This window comes from Schistocerca piceifrons, chromosome 1 (assembly GCF_021461385.2).
Source record: "Schistocerca piceifrons isolate TAMUIC-IGC-003096 chromosome 1, iqSchPice1.1, whole genome shotgun sequence".
NCBI lineage: Eukaryota > Metazoa > Arthropoda > Insecta > Orthoptera > Acrididae > Schistocerca > Schistocerca piceifrons.
In genome coordinates, this window is record NC_060138.1 from 515,702,420 (window position 1) to 515,728,987 (window position 26,568).

Sequence of the window (26,568 nt, forward strand, 5' to 3'; positions counted from 1 at the left end):
GACAACCGGTGATATATATATATATATATATATATATATATATATATATATATATATATATAAAAGAGAATTTAAATAAAAATAAATAAATCAGTTTATATTTGGAAATTTATTTCAACATTGATCATTGAAATTTCAGCATATTAAACTTGATTCATAACTAAACTGGTGCCTTATTTAGGATTGTGAAAATGTGAGATTGTAATCTTACGGAACACATCAAATATGGAGCCAAGATTGGGAGACTGCATACAACACTGCATTCATAAAATAACACACGAAGAACGTTGAAACATATGCAAGAGGAAATTAACCACAACCAACCGATTCAATTTTCAACCAAAGAATTTACGTTCGTAGCGCTATCCTGTCCGTCATGAAATTACCACACACTGGTATACTAAATTCATACTAACACTCTGTGTCTTCCCGAAAAGAATAGCTGAGGGCTACTTTGATGATTACACCACGTGCTTCAAGTGGTCAACTTGGTTTACACAAAGAGTGTAACTCCACAATAATTTTGATAATTAAAATAAATTAGATCGAAAAGCAATTTACAAAAGAAAAACCTCGAACTGGTTACTATCGTCTTACTATTAACCTGATGGGTCAAACAATTGTATAAGCACGTGGTACTGGTCTCACAAAGTACACCCCACGTGGGTTAAACATAAAGAAAAGTTGCCATATTGAAAAATATTGTCAAGACGAGACGTTATAATCTCACGCACATTCGCACTGAAGATTGATGATGCTAGTTAGAGTTACTGATCAACACGTGGTTCCACTTTACTCACAAAGTAGTGACAAAGCAACTACCGGAATATATTCTGAACTTCACACTCGAATTACACTGCGTTGCAATTTAAGATAACATTAGATATTTTAGAGCTAAACCTGAAATAAAGGTGATTAAATTTTCAGTTAGGCTGAACTTATGAAATCCATTGTCCTACGGACTTAGCAGACACGCGCTTAGCCGGAGATCTTACCACTTCAGACGCTCGCCGCAGACAGACTGCCCTGGTCCCTTCCTGAAGGTGGCTCACGAATACAAATGGAAGTGGCCAGAGGGGCAGCTTCCTATACCAACATGACAAGGAACGGACAGGACCATACTAAGAATAGAAACCTCTCTGCTTTTAGAAAGCATAGCTACCTGTTCCGACGTTGGTCCTACTGTTCTCTAGCAGACAGGCTTGTCTGCTACCCTCAAGCATGCAACTAGAAATACATTTGCTCATTCATCCTCTCACACAGAAGGGAAGGGGGATGACAGTATCTTATCACATACAGTATATAAAAGAAAGCGGATGTAGGTTCCGTATGAGACTGTGTGACATGAATTACATATAAACTGTGTTTTAAAGTGTAGTAGTGTGACAGATCGTTCTTGTTTACGTAAAAAAGTAACACGTTCCACTACTCAGTCTCCTCCCAGATAGTCAGAAACGCCACAGTAAATTTAGAAGAGGAATTTATGCCGCAAATGACAACAGATTTAAGAAATTAACATGAAAGGAATCCAACAGAGACCTTTCAAAGGTATAGGTAGCAAGAATTAATATATTGGTTGTCTCTTCTAAGAATTCTTCTAACTCTCGGAACTTTAATGGTAAAATACACCGTGATGCAGAACGTCTCTCTTGCAGCGTCTGCCACCAGAGTCGACTGACCGTCTCCGTGATGAGTAAACGGTGTAGGTAGGTCCTGTTGCTTGATTTTGACGGGCTGTCCATACAGATTTTATTTTGGTATAGCTTATAGGCAACTCCATCCAAAGCTGTAACTGATATTGGTTGATTTTTAGGGTTCCGTACCTTAGTCGGTAAAACGGAACCCTTATGGGATCACTTCATTGTCAGTCTCTCTCTCTCTCTCTCTCTCTCTCTCTCGCTCTCTCTCGCTCTCTCTCTGTGTGTGTGTGTGTGTGTGTGTGTGTGTGTGTGTGTGTGTGTGTGTGTGTGTGTGTGCGTCCGACCTTTAAAAATCCTTTTTCTCTGGAGCGAATAGACGGATCAAGTTGAAATTTATGCCACGTACTAAGTCTATAGTTCCTTGGCGGTTCCAGAAAATTAAAGCTTCTAAGTGAATGTAATCAAAAGATACTGCCATTTATGTCATGTATTTTGATGCTCGCAAACTCACTCATTAAAACGTCTAGGGTCCTTCCCATTGACCTAGAATCATGTAAGTCGGCGAGAAGCTAGGTTTCAAAGTACAAGTGAAGGGAAAAGTTCGAAAATTGTTAATTTGTAATTATATGACATAAAAAATATTTCCTTTTTCATTTGTTATTCGACTTCAAATATAAAATTAAAACATTCTCGAAACTCTTGGAATTCCTGAAACCGCTATCGTGATAAATATCATTGTCAATAAGAATCAAAAAAATTCTCGATTCCCGGGATCGATGAACTGTATGTTTACGTAATTAAGTTTGTACGAAGCCGTTAGAGCTCTAGCCCTACCCGCACCTGGCCAGTTTTCTCTACAACTTCGTTGAAAACTTGCTTTGTGCTGTACTCAGTTGTGAAACTAAATTGCTATTTTCTCTTGTTAATGTTCGAAGTATAGAAAGAAGGCAGTTAGTAAGAAGACTTTATTCTAAAAGTCTGTTATGTCAGTGACGAAAGGCTAATGGGCTAGCGGTTAATCACATCGTCCTTCCTACATTTCCTGTGCGTTGCAATAATTAATAGCATTCGGACAATGTCTTGTATCATTGTCTTGGCAAAACATACGTGAGTAGATGTCACGTTTTGCTTTCACTACTTCTCGTAGCCCTTAACCTCTAACTACAACTTTATGTCAATGCCAGTAGGTGCTAGCAAACTGCAGCAGACTTTTATCCCTGTGTGTGCTTGGCATGAATCCCGCTAGACAGTATAACACTCCTCAGAGATGCCCATTCACTCACTATATAGTAAGATTAGACCAGACGTCAATACATGTTTTAGTCATTCTTGATAGAAAAACCTGTCTTAATACACACACACACACCGAGGGAGGACTCGAACCTCTGACGGGGGGGGGGGGGGCAGCCGCGCGAACTGTGACAAGGCGCCGTAGACCGCACGGCTACCCCGCGCGACAATATCTGTTGATTTTATGGTGGGTCGGGTTTATCTGTGCTGTAGGCCCACAATGTATACGTGAACACTGACGAAAAGGTGTCTCACTGATTTCTTTGATAATCATGTAAATGTGGGATCGACGACAGCGTGCGTTTGGCCCATAGGGCTCTCAGCGCCTCATTTCTATTCTAGTCATTATCACGTTGGTAGACAGTACTACTTGAATTTAATTATTTCCACAAACGGCAATTAGTGTTTGGAGTTGGTGGTTTACTGTGCAGAAATCTGCTTTCGCGTATAGTGTCAACATGAACTCTATTGAATCTGTTTTAAGTGCTACCAGAAAAGAAAATTACCAGGAAAATTTAGCAGCAAGGGAACAATGGCTTCGCAGACCAGATACATTGAGAAAGTGACGAAGTCAAATAAGCGTAACTACAAGCGAACATAGAACTGTATAATAAGCGTATGTTGTTGTGTGGATGTATCATAAGAATGTCTGATTTTCATCCCGTAGGTTAATTCGTTAACCAACACATGTGTTAGGGATCGTATACATTTGACCGAAAAAAATTTAAAAAAGCACGAAACCTCCCACTTAAACAAAAACGCGAAACGGAGAGTAACGAAAGCTGAACGTTATTCCGTTCTTGCCCTAAACTATACCTAATTATGTACAAAACAATAAAATTCCCCAAAAACAATTCTTTTTTTTTCAGACAAGTTATGCATATTATTATGATTATTATTGTTGGTGTCGTTGGCAGTGGAAGTGTTGTATAAATATGTTGATAAGCACAACTGTTATACACCAGATGCTATTAATATCACACTCTCATATTTATCTGAGTCTAAAAGTTTGTGAACACCCAGAATGTAAACTCACGAGCAGCCACTGTTCATTCGTTTTCAATGTCTGTACTTTCTAAAGTATTACATGTATAAATGTGATTGATACATGAATAGAACCGCAAACTCGCCATGTTTTGCATTGTGCCTACCAGTTGGCGTTAAGAGTGCAGTGCCTTGACGAAGTGGCGGCGAAGGAGGAAAAGAGTTTTTGTCATGTCCGAAAGAACAGATATCATCTTCATATATACAGGGTGAAAAGTATTTAAACCGACAAACTCTGGGAGGTTGTAGAGGACATTAAAACAAATATTTTTCCCTAATGTCATTTTTTTTCGTATTAGGATTATTTAAACTGGTGGAGGCCGTATTACGCTCTTCAGTTGTAGGCAACTGCTATCCACCAGTGTAGTAGTGCATCGTCTCTGTTCACTAATGGAGAGATACGACTGAAGTGAGTACACTGATATGGTTGGTGCGTACTACGTAGCGCACCACAACGGACGAGCTGTACAGCAACAATATCCTAATCGCCGTATCGCACATCATACGACCTTTGTTGCTGTGTACCAACGTCTGCATGAGACCGGGTCACTTAGCAGATTACGTGGATAGGGACGCTGTCGCGCGGTAAGAACGCTGCAATTGAGGAAGCTGTCTTGCAGCATGTGGAGCGAGATTCTTCAATCAGCACTCGTGCAATTGCACGTAACATGGGGACGAATCAGACGAATGTGAGAACAGTCCTTTGAGAGCAATTGTTACGTCCATTTCACTTATAGCGTGTCCACAACCTGGAACCAGCTGATTATCCACCCAGAGCACAGTTTTCGCAGTGGTACCTGAACAGTGTGAAATACATCCCGCATTTCCATCCTCTCTATTGTTTACCGATGAAGCAACGTTCGGGCGTGATGGAGTCTTCAACATGCACAATTCGCATGTTTGGAGTGAGGATACCCACATGCACAGTTACTAGCGCTCATCAAGTGCGGTTCTTCGTTAATGTGTGGGTCGGTGTTGTTGGGGACTGTTTAATAGTGCCGTATCTGCTACCTAGGCCATTAAATGGCAGGCACTATTACAATTTTCTCGCCAGAGCATTGCCAGAATTGCTGGAAGACGCCCGGCTCCCTACAAGACAACACATGTAGTTGCAACGTGACGGGGCGCCGGCACATTTCAGTCGTCGTGTGCGTCGATTCCTGGACCGACGGTTCCAAGAAACGTGGATTGGCAAAGGTGGTCCTGTACCATGGCCTGCTCGATCCCCAGATATGTCACCTCTGGACTTTTTTGTGTGGGGAGAGATGCGCAACCTTGTTCACACAACTCCTGTTGCATCAGAAGAGGATCTGGTTGCCAGGATAGTAGCAGCAGCAGCAGCAGAAGCAATTCAGGATACTCCTGAGGCTTTTGCCCGTGTCAGACAGAACATGATCCGACGGTGTAACCTTTGTTTACGTGTGCAATGGAGGCATTTTTGAAAATCTACTGTAATTGAAATTGGGTTGTGTTAATGTGTTGTCTCTTGGTCAAAAAAAAGGAAAAGTGTTTGTTGATTTAATTGACTTGCCGCCAGAGACATCTTCCTCTACCGGTTTAAATACTCCTTATAGGAAAAAATGACATTAGGGAAAAATATTTGTTTTGATGTCCCTTATGACCTCCCAGAGTTTGTCGGTTTAAATACTTTTCACCCAGTTAAGGCTCACTGGCCATTGACCATCTTCTTCTGTGCGGATGCACGAACAGTGCCCAAACTCTTACGGGAATCGGCAGTAAAGCCGCGAGTAATGAGTATGATGGGCAGGGGCACTTTGAATGTACTGCGGGACAATAAGTTGCGAATGTGGGTCTCACAAATGCGTGCCAGAGATGCAGTCGCACTATCCTCTGTGTCCTCAGTGGCTCAGATGGATAGAGCGTCTGCCACGTATGCAGGAGATCCCGGGTTCGAGTCCCGATCGGGGCACACATTTCAACTGTCCCCGTCGACTTATATCAATGCCTGTATGCAGCTAGGGGTGTTCATTTCATTGTAATTTAAAGTAATGGGACATGTCGCGCAAGAGGTATATTTAGCGCGCTTTTTCCTCTACTGCCTGTTCGAAAAACTTTGCGTGACATCACATATCAATAATTCCAAAAACGTTGACCGATGTTACTTATATCCGTGTGACAAATATGCGAAATGGATTCTGATAATTTAAATTCTGTAATACGGTATTGAGAAATTAATTTTAATATGCGTTTTGGAACAGCTCCGCCTCATAGCCCTTAATTACGAGCCGCGCCTGGTTGAAGTGTTTATTTGCGGACAATGAGATATTCACATAAGAGCACGGTTTTAGCAAAGTTGCTGGATTTACTGAACTGACGCTCCACGCATGTCAGAAAGTACTCAAATGTTTCGGATTATTTTGCAAACACTGCAGAACTTTTCTGGAGAATTAATTAGGTCGTTCTTCTCTTCTTGTAATATATCGTTTTTGCACATTCCTTCATGCTCTTCTTCCTCCTCCTCCTCAGTAGAGGAGAATTGCCATAAAGGCAGAAATCCCTTACATCAACGGCTAAGAATGCGACAGTCTGATGAATAAGCGTGAGAGCTCAAGTCGGACGACTTAGGTCGTAGATTAGGTCGTAGAAGTCGTGCTAACCCACAGCCTGCATGCTTTTCCAACTAAACCCCCCCACCCCCCCCGCCAATGCCCGTGCAGAACATCAGCCCTAGGTAAATCCTTTGCTCGACAGATTCCAAGGGCTAATGAACGAAGTGAAATTTCAAATCCAGAATCTTACGTACATCTACATCTGTACTCGGCAAACCACTTTGGAGTGGATGGCAGAGAATACCCACTTAGGGCTGCTTCGGGTTCCACAAAAATCCTTGGACCTGCAAAACAATGTAAGTACGAATCCAGAATTATTCGTAGTCCTGTACATTATGATACACTGAAATGTATTCGCAGTTGCGAATATGGACAGTCATCACCTGTATAATGAAATGATGACAATGAAAATTTGAGCAGGACGGGGCTCGAACCCGGATTTCCCGCTTATCGCGAGCGGTTATATAACATACATACATGTCCGAAGGAACACTGCATGAGAATTCGGAATAACACGGGCACTGCAGTATCCTAAAAGATATACTGTTGGGTCGATCATTCAAAGCTTTATCGATGGCCACGCAGAAAATTAAACCAACCCGAAAATTGCTATAAAAATAACTGTCAGAAGGAAGGTCATTCTATTTCTAACCAATAGAGAGTGTTTTAATGCGTTTTCTTAAAGAACTACAATCGTATCAGTTACAAAGTTTATTTTCGCACAAAATAAACTTAAATTCGTCAATTTTCATACAGTATCGAAAAGTTGATAGTATTTTGTCGTGCATGCATTGTGTCACAGTCCTGCTTATTTCAGCGGATGGGTTGTTGCAACATTTCGCGCCAAAATTATTCACGCGAGTTTTTCTAGTGGAGGTTTATTAATACTAAAGTTTTACGATCGTACACTTTAAATAAACAATGACAAGAATTTTTAACATAAGAGATAATGACAATATATATTGCTTTTCAGTAGTTTATCATTTGTTGCGCGAATCATTCAGATAATGGCAAAATCATGGTAGAGTAAGAGTTGGGAATCTTAATGAAAAAATGCTCCTGTCTGAACACAAAAGAGACGAATATGCCCTGAGCAGAGTTAGAGACAAAAGAAGGGAAGTAGTTTTTCGATTTATCTGGCAGCTCAATGAACTGTGTCAAAACATCTTACATATTCGAGCTTTTTTTTTACGAGTTAACACTATTTACGCAGTGCAATGAGCTCTCTTGGCTGTAGAGTGTTGGTACACCTGCATCTTGCAGTTAATAGGCTACACCCTGACCTTGCGCCCGAAGTCCAGAAGATTCGCCGACCATAATAAACAATGGCTGAAGAGCATACATGTAATACGTAGAAAGTAAAATTTCTGGGGCTGGATTTGTTCCTGGGAGGATACTACAACTTTTTTTATTTGTATGTGGAAGGAATTAATTCTTTTTCCTTAGGGGACCATTTCTCCACCAAACCCATCTCCTGTTACATGTGTGTTGAGGAGTGTAACAACAAATAGACACAAATTTATGTATGTATGTGGTGTCTGTTCTTTTGGAAATGTCCGAAAGAGCAGACACCACGTATATAACTAAGATAATGAAGGCCAATGATCCCCTCATTGCAGATGCACAACAAGCTCGAACTCTTATGGGGATCAGCAAGATGCTACAAGTAATGAGTCTAATGAGCAGGGGCACTACCTCAGTAATGCGTGGTAGAAGTTGAGAATTTCGGTCTGACAGGAAACATGCTAGGGTATTCCATGTGATTGTGGTGACAATTTTTCTGGATGGTGTGGTCAGTACAGTGGCTTGGTGAGCATGAGATCTGGTTCAAATCCTGGTCTGGCACAAATTTTCAACTTGCCTCCTTGATAAATGTATTTAATTCTTTTGTGTCTAAATTCAGTGGAAGTGTCTTGATTTCTCTTAAGTCATTCTTCCATTATAAAGTGCTACATCAGAACTGCTTCTCTGCTGCCCTTACCTTTCCTGAAGCCAAACTGATTATGTACTTCTAGAGAGGGAATGCATCTACAGTAGGAAGCATCAGAGAGTGGGGGTGCATCTATAACAGGAAGTATCCCAGAGTGGGGATATATGTGTCCTAAACTTCAATGACATGTTGTGTCATATTACACACATTACAAATTTTTGGATGACATTATGATGTGTTTCACATTATATAGCATGACATCATGTATTATATTACTTTACGTGACATGATCCATTATATTACATGACATAGGTACTGATATTAACAAGTAAAGAATTGTGACTATATCAGGATAATGTGATTTAAATTTCTATGAAGCTACCAGATAAGTTGAAAAGCTAGTCTCCATCTCTTACATCCCTAACTCTGCCCAAGAGTTATTCAACTTTTTTGTGCTGTGATATCAGCATTTTTCATTCTGGTTGACAGTATATACCAATACACCTTGGATTTGGGAAGACATGCAACCAAGTTGATTTGGACATGTTGAAACCACCCTTTTGGTATGGTAAATTGGCTTAGTGGTTGTTGTGCACATCATCCCAATTTGCCTTTCTGATGGGGAATATGCATATGTGTCCATTCTCCTCAGTGTGTCTTGAAATAAGGCCATACAAAACATAAGGCCATACAAAACAGTCTGGAACAAGTTTTATCATTGGCCGGATGCCAGGATGTGCTAAGTTGTGTAGTTGATCGAAAATGAGTTTCTGAAATTTCTGTGGTGCTAGGGGACATGTTCAATTCTGTGAGATGTCACACAAAATCTGTCTTGCTGCACCTGGTAAGAAGTGATTTTCAGTCTTGAGATTTGTGACTGTGTGACTGAGTAGGTCTTAAATTTAGTTGTGTTGCTGTTGTTCTTCTATGAGCCCATCGTAATTAATTTGTGTGGAGATAGCATTGATGTGTGATAAGTAATTGGCTACAGTCTTATCCACATCTTTTAGGTGGAATACATCCACGAAGAACTGTGCAGTGTTACCAGGTTTCAGAAACATCTCGGGCATAAATCTTTTGGTGAGTCACGGATGGAATCCACCAGTGGCCAGTATTTCTTGTAGATCAGGAGTAGTCAACCTTTTTTTTACCTATCACCCACTTTTGTATCTCTGTTCATGATAAATTTTATAACTGCCCACCCATTCCACAGTAAGGGTGGTTTGTAAAATAGGGAAGTAACTTTACTTTCTAAATTTGTAAAGCAAGTTGCAGCAATTCAAAGCATACAATAGTAATTACTTAACAAATTCTTTATGTCAAAATTTTATGAAAATGTTTTAAAAAACCCCTGCCACATGCTGCACACCATGGAAGCTGGAATGCCCGCTAGTAAACAGTAGGGACCAGGTGACTACCACTAGTGTAGATAATTAATGGTCTACCTTCGACATCATCTTAAACTGGTGCATTTCCTCGTAGACTGTAAGAAGTTCATGGTTGTAAGCTGATCATTTGCTCAGTGAGGCTGTGAGTTTCTGGGAAAAGAATCTGAGCAATTTTTGGATGCCTGGTATCTCTTGCTGGAGGACTGTGCTGATTGCAAAATCACTCGCATCCACCATTACTGATGACTTCGCATGGGCAAGCAGATGGGCCAAGGTTTTCACATGAGTGAGGCACAGTTTTAGTTGTTGAAAAGCTATCTGCATGTCAGTAGTCCACTGCAGTTTCTGTTTGCCATTGGTGTTTTTGCAGTTTAGTGTCTCTGTTAGTGGCGCCTGTATGGTAGCTGTGTGTTGTAGGTGGCGCCAGTAGAAATGTATCATTCCCAAGAAATTGTATAATTCTTCGTATTGGTGGGGAAGGAGGTAGTTGAAGGATGATTTCCATTCAGTGTGATGTTGGAGGGCTGCCTGCAGCATTAACTGCGTGACCTATGGAGAGAACTTCGGTTTGCACACTGTTGGCTTCTTTCCTCCTTGATAATACTCCCATTTGAGATTAGGTGAGGAGAGACTCAAGAGTCTTGTTATCTTGCAAGAAGATGAGTATGTCTTCCAGGTAAGTGTAGCAAAAGGGCAGTATGAATAGAATACCGTCTAAAAATCGTTGCCACATCTGGGATGTGTTTTGAGATCATTCGTAAAAGATGATGTTCTGTACAGTGTAATGATTACTGTCTTTGGAGCATCACCAAGGCACATTGGTATCTCATGATAACCTTGCTTACAATCCAGAATGCTGAACACAGATGCACCTGCAAGACAGTGAGTTAAGTCTTATATGTCAAATTACTATCAATGATGAGGATTCTGCAGTCGCCAAATAAGTGTAATGTATCATCTTTCTTTGGTGCTAATTTGATGGGTGAAGCCCGTGGGCTGTCAGATAATCTAACTATTCCTGCTTTCAGTAGATCATCAATGGCTGCTTTTAACATGTGTAGTTTATCAGGTGAAAACTGTAGCATTTCTGATGGCACGCAGAGTGAAAGGAACTTGGGAAAAGTCTGTGGGTGACGGCAGATGACCATGGGATATGGTTAAGGGTGGGAGGTGGGGGTGTCACTTGGGCAAATTACTAACATTCTCAGTGTACAAAGATTGCATAGGTGGGAGCACTTCCCAGAAGTCAGATGGAGGTATGCCATGGCTGTATTGTGTCTGCATGGTGAAGTCTTCATCAGTGGTTGCAAGTATGGGGGATAGTGATAAGCTGTGGCGAGTTCATCAGACATTCTTTGTGTTGCTAGTCATGGTGTTTCATTATTGTCTTGTAGGCACAGAGGCTGCAATAGTGTGTCAGTGTAATGAAACAGCTTGTGTTGGATTTGTTTGACTGTGTAGTCGAGGAGATGATGGTAATGTTGATCCATTTCGGTAATTTGTTGTTGTTGTTTGGAGGTGGTGCAGTGTTGTGTTACTTACAAGGAAGGGCATAGCTGACAATGCCAGAGATTACATGGCTGGTGTCCCATTGGGTTGTGCCATTGGATAAATCCAGTAGTAGCCTGTAATAGAGGAGGAAATCTGCTCTGAAGATGGATTTGCTAACCTCTGCAATTTCAGAGTTCCATTTAGAAGTAATTCTGAATCCCAGATCTAGTGTTCATGTTTCAGAGATGGAAACAGTGACAACAGAATTGTTTGCTGTGCAAAGCTGCCCAAACTATACGTGATCCCAGCAATAGTGCAGGGTGGTGGCCAGTGGAGAATGGTTGCCAGTAGTTTCTGTTGTGCCAGCTGTGTGAAGGTCACTGTCCAGGGTGGAGATTGTGATGTCACTGTTGGCAGCAATCAGGTGTGGTTGGACCAGTTAAGCAGGCTCTGTGAACAGTGCATAGTAACACTGGTACTGCTGGCTTGTGCATGGTGGCATTATTGCCAACTGAATTGATACATTGTCTGTGTTGCATAACAATGTAGATTCTTTTGACTGTTGGGCTCCATAAGGTTCCCTTTCTGTGCAGCAACCATGGACTATAAAATTCTAAAGAATATAGCAACCAGTTGTGGAAACATAATTTATTTATCTTGTTGCAAATCGATTTCAACTGATATGAGTCATCATCAGTGCATTTTTCTAACCAATACATGCCATAAGTAGAAGTAATGTCCTTGGCAGATTACTATCATGATAGAAATCTGCCATGAACAGTACTTCTACTTATGGCATGTATCGGTTAGAAAAATGCACTGATGATGACTGAGATCAGTTGAAATCGATTTGCAACAAGATAAATAAATTATGTTTCCGCAACTGGTTGTTACATTCTTTATAATGAAGGTTCTACCTGCTAATTTGAGTTTATGGTCCAGCAGTCCCCACTCATTGGTAATTGTGGCAACCTGTTCCTGGAACAGGAGTTTTGCTACCCACAATGTTCACAACAAGCGATCAGGCATTAATAGTGGGTGATCGATGTTCACAGCCATAGTTGATATGGGTGTTCTGTTTGTTAAGGTTTCATCACGTATTACTTGTTGTAACTCTTCTTTAGGCATCCTGAAGAGACTTTGCAAGAGTGTTGGTTTTGCTGTTGAATATTCATTTTCCACTGGTGGTGCCAAGATGATACCACTAATCAAATCTGCATGTTCACCCAGGTTGGTGATGAGTGTGATGAATTTAAATGTCTCACTCATAATGTTGAGGGCGGCAAGAATGCTATCCACTATGGCAAGTCATCAAGTCATACAGAGATCTTATCCGAGTGAAATGACTGAAGTTTGGGTTGGATGCCAAATTGTGGGAGGGGTTGATATAGGTGAATCTGCAGGCATGGAAGAATGTGTGGCAGTAGTGCCAATGAATGTTCCATTACTGTATGGTAGCACAAAAAAACATGCAGTTGCAAGGGGGGGGGAGTGTCAGTCATGTCAACACCAATTTTGAGATGTAGTTCATGCAGCACGTTGGGATCATCATTCATGATTAGTGGTGATTATGATCAATTGAGTGATAGGGGTTCAGAACATACCATTTGCAAAGCAGTAGTGGTAGTGACATCGCACAGTAAATCCGCAGTATGATATAATTTTCTGGGTTTGACATCGGTTGTCAGTTCACAGTACTGGTGAGTGTCACTGTTACTTTTAATTTAAACTCTTTGTTCGAAATTCAGTCATTAAGCACCGTGTGCCATTTTGATGCAATCGTGGGTGAAAGTCATGAATTGCGACGCACAATGGTTACACGTTGGATGTGTTATTGTTTTGTGGTATCCAGCTCAGTACATATTTGCCATGATTTGTGGTCTTTACAGGGCACCAAAGTAGTTTGGTGTGGTGTAGGATAAGACATGGTGCTGTATAATAGTAACTCTTTATTGCATGAATATTATACAGTAAGGCAAATATGACTGTTCTGTTTGGAAGCACTACTTTCTGAGCACACTGTCATGTCAAAGAGCATCTACTGTAAAGGAAAGTCACCTGTCAGTGATGTTACGGGACATGGAGTTCCCGCCTACCTATGAGGGAAGTGACCATTCAGAATTGGCACACTTGAATTGCAGAAGGTCTTGTTCACAAATTAATTTATTGCTGTGGTTTGATACATCATCATCTGACACATAGTGAAGTACAGGAACAATCCACTTCTGTAGAGCTATATTTTCAGTAACTTATGTGCCCTCCTATATGTGTTTTGTGTATTTATTTCTTTTTGTGCCTGATGATGATGTCTTAAAACACATCAGTAAATTGATTTGTGACCAAAACCTTCCACAGTTTGTGTGCCAATTTTTTTTTGAAGACTTGAAATTTATTGTGCAGTTTCACCTCACAGTATTTGAAACATAGTTATGGAAACATGTTGTGCAATAATACATGCACTAAAGGATTAGATTAAAGTATATAATGTATACATGTACATAAATATATATACTGTATGTACTTTTATTCATAACTTTAAAAAACACTGTCTTCCTTCATAGCTGCAGGGTTCAGTTTCTGGTATTTTCTGAGAACTATTTCATGCGATTCATTCTTAACCCTGGAAAGACACAGAGGGGTTTGTTACACCCCACCCTTATTTCTTTTCTTGATTAATCACTTCCTCATAACTTTGACGAATGTTAGCATATAAATTATGTACCATAACTTTAATTTAGAAAATGTGCTATTTGAGTTTTGAAGGAAATTCTCAGAAAATGCATATTCCACAGAATGGATAGCTTTGTGGTTTAAAGTAATATAAGCCTTCTCGTATTGGTTGGCAAACTTGTGTTTCTTGTTGAACATCTGTCACATTGGCATCACTGTAATGGCGCTGTTATTTCTCTTCTAGTAGTAACATCATGTTGTAAAGAGCATTCAGATTGTGGATTTATTGTTTAAAAGTGGTGATCAAAAGTTATTTGAAATTGAAGATTCCGGTTACATTGTAGAAGAAATAGAAAAGGACAAGAGTTGAAAATGAGTCATTTACAAAGAATGATGGAAAAATTCCAAACTGAAAATGGAAAAATGTATCAAAAGGAGCAAAGGATGGGAAGTATGTTGTAGTCTAAAAGTACTCACATTTGCAAAGCTAAGGAAACTTTTAGGAATGGCATTGAAGTGTTTCACAATATGTCTGGACTTTGCAAGATGCCATTAAAGAAAGACAAATCTTTGAGTGAAATATTCAATCATTCTTGATTGGCACACTTCCTTCAGAGAATAAAAAAAGGAACTGTTATGAAGCACTATGTACTCTGCTCAAACACAAAAGGGGAAACATTTCTTGGAATCTTAAACGCAAGAAGATCCAAAGTTGGGTATGCTGCTGAAATGATTAGGTATGGAAGAAGATGCAGAGATGAAAGAGAGAAGGGGTGGCTAAAATGAGTGCATCAAAGAATTCAGATGTCATGAGAGTCAATGTGACAGGAAAAACATGACTAGAAAAGAAACTGCCAGCTCATTTAACTATAAGCAAAATGCATAAAGAGTTTCTTAATAAAACTAAGAAAATATTAAATGAATGTCAGTATTTGTTGTATTATTCTGGTTTATGTTCAGTCTTTAATTTAGATTTTTGATGCTTAAAAACTAATACTTGAAGTGAGTATCTGAGATTAAAAATCTTCAAAGGAGCAGAAATAAACCTGCAAGAAAAGAACCAGCTCATTGCTTCATATCTTGTGCAAAACACTCGAGCAAAGCACTTTTTTGAAGAGTTGAACCTGCTTTCTGAAGGAACTTCGAGCATCAGTTTTGATCTTATGCAAAGCCAGCCTTTGCCAAAGATCAATAAGGCTGAGATATATTATGCCCACAAAATATAGTATTGAACATTCGGGATTGTAATCATACACCAGAGAAATCTTCTTCTACAGGTAGCTAGAGACAGTGCATGGCAGAGGCTGCAATGAAGTAACATTCTTTTTGAATCAGTTTCTCAGTAATATAGTAAGTGAGAAAGTAAACAGTGTGACAGGACTTCTCTTATTTTCCAATTATTGTATGGGGTAGAAAGAAAATTGTACTGCACTAACTTTCCTGATTTGATTCTGCCAGGAGAAGAAACTACAGTTTGAAAGGTTTTTGCCCCTGTGTGTAGTCTTCTATATGCCATAGACTGGTTGGTTGGTTGGCTTGGTGAAAAATAAGGTAAGGAAGAAAGAAAGTATTGTGTACCTAACACAATATGATGATATCTTTTCAACAGTGGGAACATTGTTTACATCTTCTTATGTACTGTTTGTCAGTTGAAAAACAGGGTGTGGAAAATGATTGAAAATAGAAAAAGGCTTCAGTTTTTTTTCCTACCAGTTTTTAAGTAGAAATTTGTTGGTAGAATCCAAGGTTTTGTCCAGGAGAAATGATTTTAAATTTCATTTCAATCTTACTTCACTGCCTGTGAGATATTTTTAGTTACCGGGCAAATTATCAAAAATTTTTAATGTTGCATAATGAATTCCTCTCTGAGCCACCAATAGCGTTAATGATGAGTAATAAAGGTCATCTTTCCCTCTAGTGTTATAGGTACATTCATATTTGTTCTTCTCAAATTGTAATGGATTATTTATGACATATTTCATTAGCAGAAATATGTATTGTGATGGCACGGTTAAAATGCTTATCTCCTTGAATAGGTATCTATATGATGTCCATGGGTGAACAAAACATATTGTTCTTACTGCTCGCTTTTGTGCGACCAGTACTTTATTTCTAAGTGATGAGTTACCCAGAAAATTATTCTGTATGGCATTATTGTGTGGAAATATGCAAAATATATCAGGAATTGATACTTTTGTTTCTAAGATTAGCAATTATAGCAAGAGCAAAAATAGCAGAACTTAGTTGTTTGAGATACTCAGTAATATGCTTCTTCCAGTTCAAGTTTTCATTAGTATGTATACCCAAAAGTTTGGAGCATTCTGCCCTACTTCCTGGCTCCTGCTTGTGTACTGCGTCAGTTGTTGATATGACTGTATTTGTTGTACAGTCACTAAAATTTTCTGTCTTTCTGATATTGTCTGCATTCTATCTGTCAAGTATGATTCAAATCAGCTGTGTGAAAAGCCATCAGTTCCATAAAACTTGAGTTTTTCTAAGACAGTATCGTGATATAAACAGTCAAAGGCCTTGGAGAAACTGTAAAAGATACCAGCTGGTGATATATTATTATTTAAGGCTTGTACTATTTGATGAGTGAATGTATAAACAGCATTCTCAGTCCAACTACCTTTCTGGAATCTGAACTGTGATACATTAAGTAAACAGTTTACACGTAAGTGTGTAACTACTCTTTGCGTACATTACTTTTCATCTCGGAGTATTTATTTATTTATTCATTGGTTAAGTATCCATTCATCAAATATTTGATGTAGGATATAGCTTACTTTGTATATTAGTACAAATTTTAAATGCATGCTACATAATAGTGACATAAATAATTTAAGTACATGATGCAGTACAGTAAATCATTTAAATGCAATTCATTAATATAGTAGTGCAGCGTAACATGTAGTACAACAGGTAACAAAAGCCATTTGTTTCATAATACAAAAAAGGAAATAATATAAATTTATGTTAACAGATATTCATTTACAGTATAATAGCAACTGTCTTGTAAATATGTTTTCAAAGCCACTTTGAATTTTTGTTTATCTTTTATTTCCTTGATATGGTGGAGAAATTTATTGTAAAGTTTTTTGGTAGTTTGCAGAGGTCCATTTTGTCTTAGAGTTGTGCTTACATGTTCACTGAGGAAGTCTTCGAGTTATGCCAGGTGTCGTGTGGGGACTGCTTGATTTGTACATACTAAATGATTTTTAGTTTCTGAAATTTTCTTTATGTATGTAATTATCTCAAGAATATATGGAGTCCTTTAAAAAGGGGTTTGCAAGGATTTCTGGGTGTGGCATTTTCAGTTGCCCTGATGAATCTTGTCTGTGCTCTGAAGCAGCTTTTGCTTATTGGTGAATTTCCGAAAAATATTATCCCATATCACAGCAGTGATTCTGCTTGTGTGTAGTACACATTTTTAGTGTTTCTTTTGATGTACACCCAGCGAGTATTTTTATGCTGTAGCATGGTGTGCTAACTTCTCACTGATGTATTTGATGTATGTGTCGAACTTCATGTTGTCATGAATCCATAATGGTAGAAATTTTGTTGATTTACAGTTCCAAATTTTTTATTGAATAGATTTATGGTGGGAGTTAATGGATGTTTATTGTGTGTGATATGAAGGTGGATTGCAGCTGTTTTATCTATGTTAACAATAAGATTGTTTGTGGTGAACCATTTTGTAATGTGTGTGGTGCAATTTTGTACTTCATATTGTAGTTCTGTAGCAGTTCTGCTTTGTATTGATATATTTGTGTCATCTGCAAATTATATACAGGGTGTCCCATTTATCTTTACTACCCTAAATAACTGTTTGTCCAGATGCAAATTACAAAATGTCTCAAGCAAATGTTCTTTAGCCATTGGGGGGCTTAAACAGCATGATTGCCTTTGTTGTAGCTTTGTTTTTTACAAAGATACGAACAGCAGTATGACTTTTTTAAATGGCACCCTGTATTTTTTTATTCGGTAATTCATTTCCTCTCCTGAAGACCTATTCAAAAATGTATCACAGAGTACCATTCACTGAAACACAACGTTATTAATTACATAACACAACATTGACGTTGACACTCCCAGCGCTTAATGCAGGTACTCGGGGTAATAGAATGCATTCATGAGCTGACATTGACAGAGGACAAATGTAAACATAAGTAGAATGCACACCTGTCATTCCATCAACCATCGTCAGTTGAAGAGCTGTGTGAGAAGAATGTACACCAACGAAGAGAAGGTAGAAATGCTACTGATCTATGGGGAATGTAAGTTAGCAGAACAGTAATACTATTTTCTTATGTTTGGGTACATTTAGTACATTAGTTTAGTCCTTTTAAATACTGTTGTGTAGAGTAGGTATACATTAAAGTCTGTCCTTCCTACAAACTGCATCGACATAACATTTCTTTTGTTGTTGTTGTTGTTGTTGTTGTTGAAGGTAGGTGAAATGCTATGCAGGCAGTGGAACTGTACAGAGAGCGATATCATGACAACAACCCACCTTCCTGACAGATGTTTTCTCATCTTGTTGTGATGCTTCAGGAAATGGGAAGTTTCAACCCACAACAGTGTAGTTGTTGTAGCACTCGCACAGACAAAGTTGCCGAAGTTACTGTTCTCGCTTCTGTTGTTATGAATCCACATGTGAGCACACGACAGCTTGAACATGAGATTGGCAGTCCTAAGACCAGTGTACATCATATTCTTACAAGTCACTGGTTCCATCCTTACCATGTACACCTACATCAAGAATTGCGTGGGAATGATTTCCAGAATTGTGTACAGTTCTGTCAGTGGGAACAGCAGCAAATCCTCGCCAACCCAAACTTCTCCAATGTTCTATTTACCAGTGAATGTTCCTTCTCAAACAAAGGACAGGTAAATACAAGGAAAATGCATTATTGGTCCAGCAACAACCCATGATGGCTTAAATAGTTGGAATATCAGTGTCAGTGGAGAGTTAACATCTGGTGTGGGATGCTTGGTACTACAATTATTGCCCCTAGTCTAAACGGCGCAGCGTATGCCAACTTCCTGAGACAAGTTCTTCCCCCTCTTCTGGATGAAGTGCTGCTAAGAACCAGAATGATTATGTGGTATCAACACGATGGATGTCCAGCACATAATGCCTTGCGTGTACATCATGTTCTGAACTGAAGGTACCCTGCCAGGTGAATTGGTCGAGGAGGAACAGTTACTTGGCCTGCTAGGTTTCCTGATTTAAATACTCTGGACTTTTTTCTTTGGGGATGCATTAAAGACTTTGTCTATCGTGACATTCTAACAACTCCAGAGGACTTGCAGGAACATATTGTGCTTGCTTGTAATTCTCTTCAGCAGACAACACTGGAAGCAGTAAATAATTCTTTCATTCAACGAGTGCACCAGTGTATCGGTGTCCAGGGTCACCACTCTGAGGACCTTTGAATGTTCTACTCCTGGGTAATGGCACAGGAGAGTCAAAGTCAATTTTGTGTTATGTTTTTACTTAGTTTTCATCTGTTTTCTAACAACTCCAGCAACTGGACCAGTTGTGATTCCAGGATCAAAGTCAATGTTGTGTTATGTAATTAATAACATTGTGTTTCAGTAAATGGTACACTGTGATACAGTTCTGAATAGGTCTTTAGGAGAAGAAATGAATTACCGAATAAAGAATATAGGGTGTCATTTACAAAAGTCATGCTGCTGTTTATATCTTTTTAAAAACAAAGCTACAGCAAAGGCAATCATGCTGATTGATGTCCCCCTGACGGCTAAAGAACATTTGCTTGAAACATTTTGTAATTTGTATCTGGACAAACAGTTATTTAGGGTGGTCAAGATAAATGGGGCACCATGTATATTTTTGGGAATCACTAGATGATTCTAGGTCATTGATAAATATGAAAAACAACACTGGGCCCAAGATAGAACCTTGGGGCACACCATACTTCATTTCTTTTCTTTTAGATTGGTGGATGTACGTAACATTTTCTTCCTGATGCATGATTTCAAATGTCTGCTCTCTACTTCTCAAGTATGAGACCGCCCACTCATGTGCCAGGCCCCTAATTCCTATGTACTCCAATTTTTGAAGTAGTAAGTTGTGGTCTATCACATCAAAAGCTTTTGTGAGGTCCATAAATGTTGCTGATATATGTTCTTTCTCATTTATTGCAATCAAAGCTTCATTAACAAAGTCAAAAATGGCAGCTTCTGTTGATTTGAGGTTTCTGAACCCATGTTGGGTATTTGATACAAAACTGTTTGGAATGAAATCAGTCTTTTGTAAAAAAATCTTTTTTCCAGTATTTTAGAAAAACCAGACAGCAGAGATATTGGCCTGTAACTCTTTTCATATGTATTGTCTTCCTTCTTGAAAAGAGGTCTTACCCTGGCCATTTTTAGCTTTCGTGAGAAAATACCACTACACAATGAGTCTCAATTTTGGTTTTAATTCCCTTATAATATTCAGTATTTCCTTTTCATCTGCTGAATACAAAAAGATTGTTTTTGCATTTACGTTAATTTTTTGCTCATATCTGTTTTCAGAAGCTGTTTTTTTGTTGTTTTCCATCAATTTGTTTGCTATTTCTGTGAAATATGCATTAAATACATAAGCTACTGTATGTGTGCCAGGAATTTTGTCTCCATTTTCAAGCAGATTTATATTACTGTGTTTTTCTTGTTTTTAGCCAGTTTCTCTCCTAACAATGGTCCACACTGCTCTCATTTTATTTGTAGCTTTTTCCGTGTAGTTCTCATTTGTTAGCTTTGTTGACATTCTGATAACTTTATTTAGGATCTGTTTGAATCTTTTAAAATACACACCAAATTCTGGAGTTGTTGTGGTTTGCTTGAGCATAGTATAGAGGAATCTTTTTTTCTTCAGTGAAACTTTTGTGCCTGCAGTTATCCAACTACTTTTTGTATTTTTTTCCTGATTTTCTTTCTTCTGAGTGGGGAGTGCTGTTCATAATAATACTGGAAGGTGCTTAGGAGTTTATCAAATTTTTCATTTGTGCTGCTACAGCTGTATACTTCTTCTCATATCTCTTTTAGTTAAGCAGTTGATAAATGTGTTTATGTTTTGTATTTTTGGGATGTATTCCAATCTCTGTCTTCCCTTGCAGTTTTTACTGTCTATAGCTCCTATAGTATCATGGAAGTTATTTTCTGATGCCTTAACAGGTGTTAACATCCTGTCCCTTCTTCTTGTCAGTGTTTTCCACATATTCCTATGCTCGCTGATTCTGTGGAGAACCTTCTCATTCCTTACATTATCAGTCGACCTGATTTTCAGCATTCTTGTGTAGCATCACATCTCAAAGGTTTGATTCTTATATGGTCCACTTTCCCCACAGTCCATGTATGACTTCTATACAATACTGTGCTTCAAACTTGCATTTCACAAATTTTATCCCCAAACTACGACCTATGTTTGATACTAGGAGACTTCTCTTGGCCAGGAATGCCCTTTTTGCTAGTGCTAGTCTGTTTTTTAATGTTTTCCTTGTTCCATTTTTAAGGATTATTTTGCTGCATAGGTAGTAGGATTCCTTAACATTGCCTACTTTGTGATCCCCAATTCTAATATTAAGTTTCTCACTCTTCTCGTTTGTGCTACATCTCATTACTTTTGTGTTTCTTTGATTTACTCTCAATCCACATTCTGTTCATTCCATTCAGTATGTCGTGTACTTCTTCACTTTTACTGAAGATAGCAGTGTCACCAGCACTGATATTTTTTCACCCTGAATTTTAATCTCACACTTGAACCTTTCTTTTATTGCCTACACTGCTTCTTCAATGCATAGAATGAGTAAATAAAAGAGGCAAAAGTTTTGGTACTTCCTGACACTTCATCCAACAAGCTAACATCTAGGATTGTGCACTGTTCTGCAGGCAGCACAACCAATAACATTTTCAAGCAGAAACTTCCCCTAAAGACAAGGTTTTCTTTCTGAAGACTATTAACAGTCTGAACTAGTCCAGCTCAGCTAAGGTGCCAGATGTTTAAAAGCTGCTCCTTGCAATGGGGCATCAAGGGGACAATTATATTTTAACAGAAACGCTTTGGGATCACAGCCTGCAGGGCATGGTCATTGTTATGGTCATGGTGATTGTTGTTGTTGTTGTTGTTGTTGTTGTGATGGCGGTGGTGGCGGTGACGGTATGCAGGACCACTGTCAAATTGTAAATGGAGGTTTGTTGTAGACTTGCAAGGAAGTAACTAAAGTGTCAAATTTTTTCAACATATTTTCATTCAGAATTATGTATTATAATGTGTGAGATGCATGGTGCTCCCAAAACATTTTTCCCCTCAGCCTAATTGTGTTGTTGTTGCCAAAGTGTGCTATTTTCAAGTTAATTCTATTTTACACTTTCAAAGTCTATTTGTAGGAAATAGTCATACTTTTTTAAAGTAATGTTTAATGACACATATAGAGGATTCAAAGGTGTATTTTTAATTAAAAAAATCCATAAGCACAAAAAGTGACAGATATTTTGCCTATGTCATAAAATTTGTACAAACTAAAATACGTTGTAGGTTTTGGAAATAAGTTACTCAAATGTGTTGCTGCAGGGTTAATATTTCTGTTTTCGTACTCAGATGCTCAAACATCCCACAATACCTGCTATGATTTATACATTTTTTTGCACTCTAATAGCAATTTTCTTTCACCTTGTTTGGGACATCTTTGCGACACAACATCAAACAGAAAACACAAAGATACCCAGAAACTAGCATGTGAGACACTGGTAAGAATAGTGTCAATACTGTCCATAGAAAGCACAATATTTCTAGGCAGTGAAATATATTTAAAATGTTTTAGATGTGATCAATTTTATTGTGCAACCTCTCAATCTAGTCTCTACATGTTCAATGTATCTGTGCATCTGGAAATAATGCACAATAATACTGGCTGTCTTGAGGCTGCTCATGTTTTCTCCCCCCCCCCCCCCCCCCCCCCAACACAGATCATCTTGTTAGTAATTTGCTTTAAATGTTCTGAAATGTGTAAAAATTTTCACTTCACAAAGAAAAAATACCTAGTATCCTATGACTGTAAAATCTTTCTTGGCTATGATGATACATTCACTAGGAACATCATAGTAGTAACCTACATTCCTATCTTATTATTAATTATAAGATCTACTCAACTGTTCCAACTAGCCTCTTCTTTCTGGCACCACTCTTCAATAATTCCTACTTAATCTAACTTCAACATATTCATTTCTCTCTCTCTCTCTCTCTCTCTCTCTCTCAAATTCTCTATTCTACTGTAGAAGGTATGCAGAAATGAAGAGTCTTGTGCAGATAAGACTAGTGTGAAGAGCTATGTCAACCAGTCTTTGGACTGAAGAACAAGAAGAAAAAGATAATGATGACTATAACAACATCAACTACCATCACCATTGGCACCATCACTATACCACCACCAACACCAACACCAGGATTCAGAGATCTAACAGTCCATGCTCCAAGTAAAGCTGTATTTCTGTGGAAATATACCAGTTGTAGTTTGCCTTGCTCTCAGATGTTTTTTTCACCAACTTAATTAAGTAAGGTTGGCTAGTGTTATAAGGTCAGATCAGTCAATTATCCAGCCTGATGCTGCTGCAACTACTTAAGTAGCTACTTCTCCTTTTCAGGAAACATATGTTAGTTTGTTCTGTACACAGTGTGATTACACCTGTGGTACAGCTATGTGTATCATTGAGGTACATAAGCCAAAACACTATGACGAGATAGTGATTCAAGTAGGACTGTAAAAATATATGAAGATCAACAAAAAGAACCTAGATATCTGTGTGAAAATATTGGAATATGTTGTTCTGCAAATCTAATATGGGCATTACAAGTGAGTGCTGAAGATGAAAAAACTACGAACTGCAGATGTAGACAGCACATCTTGATGTCTATGGGAAACATCCTGTAAACAATATTTATTTTAATTTCAGTTGCTTAGTTTAGAGAATTACTCCCATAGGCCAATTATGAGTAACATGTATTGACATTGTGTTATTTTTTATTAACTTCCTGTAGTATATGGATTTTATTTCTTGATAAATTAGTGCTATAATTGAAACAGCCCATATCTCCACGCAATTTTTTGTGATTTTATGCAAAAAAAGGTGTTGCGGCAGCTGTGTAGACTGTTGCATATGCTGTTGTGATATTGTTTTCATTTGCTTGTTTTAGGGTAACTGGTGGAGAACTCTTTGAGGATATCGTTGCAAGAGAATTTTATAGTGAAGCAGATGCTTCACACTGTATACAACAGATCCTTGAAAGTGTTAACCACTGTCATCAGAATGGTGTTGTTCACAGGGACTTGAAGGTACACAAACATTTTTTATCGTAAACACAGAATAGCTGTTAAAATATGTTTGAAAATTGCCTTTTCTGGCACAGAAGTTAATTCTTGTAATTAGTATTTTAACTGAAAGTATGATCATGTGTGAAAAAGCATTTTGTATCTGATTACATTGCTCATGTTTTTGCACTTAATCTTGGTGATATAAGTTTAACTGGATTCTTGTTGTGACAACAGAAATCTTGCAGCACAAAGTTTGTGGACATTGGGACTGGAGTTAACTAGGCAAAGAAAATAATAATATACTTCAACAAAGGATGAGAAGTTGAGCTTGTCAAATGAACTGTCTAATTGGTATCTGATAAGAGAAGAAGAGAGCAAGAGGAGTAAAAAGGATCCTGGATTAAGAAAAATACTTTAATTGATGGCAGTGAATGGGAAGTGATTAGTAACTTCAAACCATAGGACAAGGCACAAAGATTTGAAAGGGTTACAAAGTGACTTCAAAATACACTGGCTGAGATTTTCTTGTATGTGTAACAAACAATGTCAGATGTTCAGAGGTCAGTGCTACATTCTGAATCATTACTAGGGAAGTGAAGAAAAAGATGTATAAAATTATTTGAGGGTGTGGAGGTTCAAAGAAATGTGTTAGTAATGACAGTGTCTCACATGAGAAAGAGAGGGGGGGAGAGAGAGAGAGAGAGAGAGAGAGAGAGAGAGAGAGAGAGAGAGAGAGAGAGAGAGAGAGAGAGTGAAATGTTCAATTTCATGTACTAGTAATTCATATGGAACTGGTGGTTGGTGTGCGAGTTGAGAGGTGATAATGAACTTAACTTCATTCACTTCCTCCTGCCCCCACCTCCTTTCTGCCCCCTCCCCCACCTATCTTCCTCCCTCCCTCCCTCCCTCCATTTCTCTCTCTCTCTCTCCCCCCACCCCCTTCTCCCCCCCCCCCCACCCCCTCTCTCTCTCTTTTTCTCTTTCTCCTTAAGCTCCCATAGATGCGGTATAGTCATGGTATGAAGATGATGTTGGTGACAGCCATGGTTGAATTTCAATGTAGCAATAATCCACACAAACTGTATCATGGTCTATGTGGCAGGTAAGTTTCAGATCAGAGCCTCTTTTGCAACATACCATTGGACCTTCAGTAAATATGGATGGGTTTGCCTGTATCATGTGCATTTGTGCAGATCTTCAATCTTTCATGCCTTGTTACAGACCCATACAATCAGTCCAAACAAACAGTGTTCTCAAAAGTTTTTTTTTTATAATATTAAAAAATGAAAAACTTAAAGTGCATGATAAGTAATTCCAAGTTTTAAAATAAATGCAACCAATTGTTTCTAAATATTTAAATTCCTTGTAAACAAGACAATTAACACAAGAGAAGGAAGTGGCTCTGTGCATGCAAACCAGCTCTGTAAACAGCCAGTCAGGTTCCCTTCTGTGTTGTGGCAGTCAAAGAAGATATGATTAATGCCCTTGAGCTCCCCACAGTTGCAATATTGTGATGGTATGAAGACATTGTCAGTACCAGCCATGGTTGAATTTCAACCTAACAATGATCCACACAGACTGTATCATGGTCCCTATGTGAGGTAAGTTTCAGATTAGATCCTCCTTTGCAACGTACTATTGGGCCTTCAGTAAATGCAGATGAATTCGCCTGTACCATGTGTGTTTGTGCACATCTTCAATCTCTCATGCCTCATTCCAGTCATTTTTGATCAAGCCTCTAATCCCAACATTGAAATCTTCCTTGAGAGTGTATCACTCTTGTATCCCAGTAATCATTATTCCCTTAGCTAATTGGCCAGCTTTTTCATTCTCCACAATGCCAGTGTGACCCCTGATTCACACAAATGAAACTCCCTTGCCAGTTCAGTAGCAGCAGCAACTGTTCAATATGTAAGGTAACACCTGCCTTTGTTCTTACCAATTAAAGTACTTTCAGCCTGGAGATTGAGTCCATGAGTGTGACAGAATGGTCAGCTGCTATGGACATACTGTAACTTAGTGGTCTTTCAACGGCTAAGAATTCAACAGCATAAATTTGTGCCTCTTTCAGTGCCTCATTCAGTAGATGAAATAGTTCACTACAGTTATTTTTAATATCAATATAGGCACAGCCAATAAAGTTAATGTATTTAGATCCATCAGTGTACATACATATGACTGCTGGCCATTGCTCAAGAAGGAATTCTAAATTTACGTTATTGATAT

The 26,568-nt window shown here is 38.6% G+C and overlaps 1 protein-coding gene across 13 annotated transcripts in view; it reads left to right on the top strand.

Annotated features, from left to right (window-relative positions):
• Positions 1-26,568, top strand: part of LOC124797826 (calcium/calmodulin-dependent protein kinase type II alpha chain) — a 1,017,246-nt gene that overhangs the window by 697,082 nt on the left and 293,596 nt on the right. For all 13 annotated transcript variants that reach the window (XM_047260866.1, XM_047260890.1, XM_047260884.1 and 10 more), the window contains exon 5: positions 24,225-24,363. In XM_047260866.1, the coding sequence (XP_047116822.1) occupies positions 24,225-24,363 (139 nt within the window). The remainder of the gene's footprint in view (positions 1-24,224; positions 24,364-26,568) is intronic.